Raw genomic sequence first — 6,298 nt, forward strand, 5'->3', positions numbered from 1 at the left:
TAAAGCATTGAACAAAAGTCTACCTTCTGGCATTCAGAAATTATTTAAGAGAGAATAAATATAATTTGCGAGGTTTGTTTATATTTCAGTGTGCAAAAGAGCTAGATAAAGTTTAGATGCGTTTCAGTTATTGGTGTGAAACTGCGGAATCAATTGAATGATGATTTTAAGTTATGTCCTTTCTCGGTGAGCTTCAAAAGAGCTCTAAAATGTAAAATGATAACATCTTACACTGTTATGTAGATTTACAAATGGGTTGTGAAAGATATGTTGGTAGGTTGTTGTATAAAATAGGGTACTCCTTCATTGGAGTCCAGCTGTGTTTAATTAAACTGATTGGACTTGATTAGGAATGGCACAGCCTGTCTACATAAGACCTCACAGCTCACAGTGCAGGTCAGAGCAAATGAGAATCATAAGGTGGAAGGAACTGCCCAAGGAGCTCAGAGACAGAATTGTGACAAGGTTACAGATCTGGCATAGGGTGCAAAAAATTCTGCATCATTCAAGGTTCTTAAGAGCACAGTGGCCTCCATGATCCTTAAATGGAAGACGTTTGGGATGACCAGAGCTCTTCTTAGACCTGGCCATCCAGCCTAACTGAGCAATCGAGAGAGAAGAACCCAAAGATCACTGTGACTGAGCTCCAGAGATGCAGTAGGGAGATGGGAGAAAGTTTCACAAAGTCAACTATCACTGCAGCCCTCCAGCAGTCGGGCTTTATGGCAGAGTGGCCCGATGGAAGCCTCTCCTCAGTGCAAGACATATGAAAGCCCTCATAGAGTTTGCCAAAAAAACCACATGAAAGACTCTCAGACTATAAGATTCTCTGGCCTGATGAGACGAAGATTGAACCTTCTGGTGTTAATTCTAAGCAGGTGTGGAGAAAACCAGGCACTGCTTGTCACCTGCCCAATACAATTAAAATTTTTCTTTAATACATTTGCAAAAATGTCTACATTTTGTTTTTCTGTCAAGATTGAATGCAGAGTGTACATTCATGAGTTATATAAACTTTTTGATTTTGGCAAATGGCTGCAATGAAACGAAGTATGAGAAATTTGAAGGTGTCTCATCACATTTCATACCCACTGTATCTTGGCAAACTAAGGCCAGTCGTGTTGCTGCTGATCCCACCCACCCAGGACACAAACTGTCTGTACCTCTGCTGTCTGGGAAACAGTAAAAGTACATAAAGACCACAATCACACAACTATGGAACAGGTTTTCATTTCCCAAGAGCTGCGAATCCAATTTCCATCTTCAAACCCCTCTGCAGACATCCTCGCACGCATTAGCTGTGTCCTAAGAACTGATTGAGACTTTAGCAACAGACATGTATGGGTTTTATTATGTTTCATTGAGGATACCACTGCAATTTTATGTTCTATTGACATAATGACAACAAAAAAAAGGGTAATGTTTCATGATATTTGTAAAATATGTGGGCTGATGTTAGACACTTACTGTCTGTATGCCTTTAGCAAAACTGTAAGTAATCTTCAGTGTGTTGGCATCAGGAAAACCTGGCATTTTTTTGTGGAGAATCTCCAAACTCATTTTGGCTTCAGGTTGATAAACATTTGATGATGTGATCCTCCAACTCATCCCGTCATTTACTGAACAAAAACAATAATATTGTCAAAAGTAATCAGAAGCCAATATTGGAAACAATAACATAAACCAATGATTAATGAGGTGACTGACCTCGTTGTGCCAGTGATTGAGGACCCTGTCCTTTCAGGTAGCGATTACAATGGAGTGTGTCACTGCTGTGATTGGAACCCATTCTGAAAACAATTGAACACAAACATGGAAAAAGATCCATTTTCCTGTTTTGATGCTGCAAAATGCTCAGTAATTCTTTAGTAAGTTTGTACATTTTGTTTATATTGCAACTTCAGCAAATAAAAACAAAGTGCTTCACAAAAATATAAAAATTAAACCACGATTAAAAAAGACAAATGATAAAAATTGTTTTAAAAATATTTCTTAAAGAGCTGAAGGTATGTTTCTGTTTTTTTATTATTATTTTCCTTATGTTTTCTGTCTTGGCAGTTTAGTCGTACCATGTTTCCAAAGCCATGAAATCCCTACCTGAGTTTTCCCAGTTCTAACTTCAGTATTGAAGTCTGAATTCTAATTCAGGCCCTGTTTACACGACAATGATCCAATGAAAATGGAATTTTTGTTTTGTTTCTGTTAACACATTTACATGAAGACGTTCTAATTACAATCATTGTTTACACAGTAACAGTGCACATCAAAAAGGTGTGATGCTCTCGCCACGCCACTAGTAAGTGCTAGTCCTTTGAAACTAAGTGCGCATGTGTTAAAAAAAAAAAAGATCTACTTGAAAGCACGTCGATTCACGTTTCCCCATCAGATACCGTTCCCCCAGATATTGGAGGAAAACGCACACTGTGTGTGTCTGATTAGGGCGCAGTTGGAAAAAAAAAGTGGGATAACTTTGCTGAAACACATTGGTTGAGCTTTCACTGTGTCCATAGTTCTCCAGATAAGAGCGCTGAACAAGTACACATGTATTTTGCTACCTGGGTGGTGCGGAGCGGTGAAGAGACTCTGAGGGAACCGTATCTGATGGAGAAACACAAATTGTAGTAACACCGGCATTGCGTTATTTCTTCTTCTTCTGTGGATTGTAGGAAGAAGCTATGTTTTGAGTCATACTATGCATGAGCTGGGGATTCTGGAAGAAAAGATCAATTTTCTGTTTACACAATGGACATCGGTACGTTTCAGAAACATCGCACTCTGGAACCCGTTTTCAATCTGTACCGTTATCAGAGAAAACATTCGGTGGTTTTGTGTAAATGTACAGTACAAACGCATCAAAACTCTTCCGTTTTCACCTGAAATTGTTGTCGTGCAAACGGGGCCTTAGTCTCAGCCAGAATAAATAGCCAAACATTTTTAGGTGTATTCCAATTATGTTGGTGGTATAGGAAAACTTCTCAGAACTGTTTCTTCCTTATCATCCATCGATGCATCCATCTTCTTCCACTTATCTGGAGTCAGGCAATTAGGGAGGCCCAGACTTCCCTCTCCCCAGCCACTTGGGCCAGCTCCTCCAGTGGAATCCTTCGTTGTTATAGGATTTGTAAACCTGCACTTTATCCACACTGCAGCAATCCCAAATTGTCCCCCTGATTTGACCTGAGTGATTTGAGTTTTCAGACTAGATTTAGACTTTTTTTTATTTTATTTTTTTTATCAATGACCCTAATCTTCTTCCATACTTGAACTGTAGTGGAATAATTACTGCCATGTTTATCACAGCAGGAGCTAAATATGATAGCCTGGATTTGAACATGAGGGCTCTGTGGACCATATTTAACTGTAATAGGAAGTGGTGAGCACAAATTAAAGCTGACTTTGCCAAGGAAAGAACCAAATGTATAACACAAATTTAGGGGGACATTAAGGTTCACGTGGGCAACGACGGTAAGACCTGAAAGGGTGTGGTTGGGAGGAACGGCCCCGCTAATCTGAACTCTGTTGTCGGACTTCTGTAATCATCATGGATTGTCCATAACAAAGATGTTCAAGCATCAGGATGTCTATATATGCTCTTGGTATCAGGATGCCCTAGGTTGCAGTTTGATGCTCGACTTTGTTGTTGTCTCATCTGATCTGCCACATGTCTTGGACACTGGCTCTGATGGTGGAGGAGGATGTCGGTCAGACCTGGCAGGGCCAAATGTATTGTGACGGTCTGCTGGGAACATCTGGCAGAGTCTCCTGTGAGACAGAGCTTTAACTTCCACCTCCAGGAGTGCTTTGAACATGTTCCAGTGGAGGACACTGAGTCCAAGTGGGCAAAACGATCACAAGTGAGTGATCATCTTGCTCTTGCTGACCAGTAATACACAGCCTCTTTGAAGCCACCTTGGCTCCAAAGTAAGGTGCAGTCTGATGTCTGTGTATGTGGTGACAGCAGGGTATCAGAAACATTTGGAATGTGGGAGGGACAAACTGGTTAGGGCAGAAGTGACTTCTGCAAGTGACTTGACTGGTCTGTCAAGGTTCTCATTTTAACAGCAGTTTGTGGACTATTTCTTTTATCTTTTATTTTTAAAAATATCAACTTCCTCCTATGTTCGACTTCTTTTCCGGTCTGAAGTTCAATCATCCCTATTGCAGTTGCTTCAACTGATCCACTTGCACAGATAAACCAGAATTCTATATCATCAAGACATTATAATCACCTATGCCCTCAGTAAATACTAACGTTTGCTGCATTGACCTTGTTCACATAACATCACTATCTTCAGATAGTGATGGATGCAAAAACAACTCAATTGTCAAACAGCTAGTTGATAGCCTGATATTGCTTTTATTTAGCTGATTTTACTGCAAGAATTGTTATAAGGGGGGCGCAGGGGTTAAACACAACCCACATAAGGAGGCCGTAGTCCTCAACGCGGCCGTCACAGGCTCAATTCCCGGCCTTGTGACCTTTGCTGCATGTCTTCCCTCTCTCTCTTTACCTACTTTCCTGTCTTAGCACTTTCAAATACAGGCCATTAGAGCCCAAAAAATGGTTATAAGGTCTTGCGTGGTTAGTTAACAGACAAGGTTGACAACCAAGCTTGTCATTTTATTGTAAACCTTTTGATAGATGAAGTGCTTAAGGACTGAATGAATAAATTTCAACTTAAATTAGGGCAGTATCGATAGCTTCTCTATTCTAGAAATTACTGCATGACACTAATTAGTGGTAATCATAGCGTTGCCGGATTGATTACCTGGAAACTCCCTACTGACAAATTCAGAAAAAATATAAGAACTTTCGTAAATTCTCCAAACTGTTCTTCAGTTAAAGTTGTTCATCTTAAACGTCAGTTTCAACATTAAGTACAAACATTGATTACCTTTAATCTTGTATAAAACAATAGACCAAAAAGAGCTAATGCTTTGGCCCTACTTTTTCTTCATTATATAATCTCTTACTTAAGAACACAGAGCATAAGAAAACATCTTTTTATACAAACATTAAAAGCAGACATTAAAACTGATTTCAAAAGGGTTAGTTCTGATGACACTGGTACAACAAATCTAGTATAACTGACAATTAAAGTTTCAGATAATGAAAAGCCGTAGCACTATCCCTCCTTTTATCATTACAATAAATCTGTAAACTGAGTGTGCTTTGTTCGTAATGTTATCAGTACCTGTTGAAATGTTCTTCTTATCCACACATTAGTAAAGTCTTCTTTTTTCTTGAGTCACACTGGAGTTTAGGGGTTTAGTTTGATGCTGGTCTGAAACACCGACGACAGAAAGTAAAAACAAGGAGAGGGAGTGGGAGAGAGATGGGCGTGTCCACCTGCTGGATTTTGTGAAAGCATTTTTACTTGTTTAACTGGTCTTATTGCTTTGAGAGACAGCTGGGTAGGTGTGTGTGCATGTGCATGCGCGTGTGTAAGAGAGAGAGAAATAGTACAAAAGTATGAAATTTGCTCATTTGTAAGATTAGAAGGAATCTTCATTTCACCTGGGTTCAGAAGAAATGCTTATTTCTGCCACATTTGAACTGAATTAACATCCTTCCACATATTAAAACATTTCAATCTGGAGAGACTCAGACGGACAAAAGGGAACAATTAAAAGATTTAATGACAGGAATGAATAACAGTTCTTTGGCGCTTGGACCCCAGCAACATAAACTAAAGCTATGGACAGCATAAAGAGAAACTAAGATTCGAAATGAGGATAAAAGAAACGGGAGACATATAGAAAATAAAATTACAGAGCAAGACCTGAGATGGAACATGAAATGAGCGATTCCATCTAATAGCTGAACTGAACTGAGCAGAGGTGGAGAGAGACGGCTCATCAACAATAGAGTCAAAATGATCAGGGGTGAAACGAGCAGAKATAAGAYTAMAGTCGRTTGATGACATGAAACSGAGTGGTGAAGGTTCAGCTTTATGGTAACACACGACTGATGAGAGTGACGACTTGGGATTGCTTGCGGAGATAGCCACTCAGGAAACAGGTTACGGCCAGGGAACAATTTTGTAAAAGCTGGAAACTCGAGCTGTTGAAGGTGAAGCTGAACCAACTATAGGAGGTCCCCCCCAAAAAGGGCCATGCCCGACGGGCTGAATTTAAAATGGGAAATAGAAAGGAAATGCCATCTTGGACTCGTCGAAAAGCTTGGACGTGTTGAGACGTGACATGCGATTGAAGTCCACTGGACCCGGCAGTGGGGTTGGGAGTTCAGACTCTAGRTGGGGCTGTGAGCTTTAGGATACCTGCAAGTGCTGATTGC

The 6,298-nt window shown here is 40.1% G+C and overlaps 1 protein-coding gene across 1 annotated transcript in view; it reads right to left on the bottom strand.

The window, feature by feature from the left end:
* dtx3la (deltex E3 ubiquitin ligase 3L a) overlaps window positions 1-5,338 on the bottom strand; it is a 19,730-nt gene extending 14,392 nt beyond the window's left edge. The window contains exons 1-3 of the mRNA XM_008438251.2: window positions 5,196-5,338; window positions 1,708-1,790; window positions 1,468-1,619 (exon numbers count right to left, since the gene is read on the bottom strand). Of these exons, the coding sequence (XP_008436473.1) occupies window positions 1,468-1,619; window positions 1,708-1,789 (234 nt within the window). The 5' untranslated portion in view covers window position 1,790; window positions 5,196-5,338. The remainder of the gene's footprint in view (window positions 1-1,467; window positions 1,620-1,707; window positions 1,791-5,195) is intronic.
* Between the last annotated feature and the right edge of the window lie 960 nt (window positions 5,339-6,298).

Source organism: Poecilia reticulata, linkage group LG20 (assembly GCF_000633615.1).
Source record: "Poecilia reticulata strain Guanapo linkage group LG20, Guppy_female_1.0+MT, whole genome shotgun sequence".
In the NCBI taxonomy this organism is placed as follows: domain Eukaryota; kingdom Metazoa; phylum Chordata; class Actinopteri; order Cyprinodontiformes; family Poeciliidae; genus Poecilia; species Poecilia reticulata.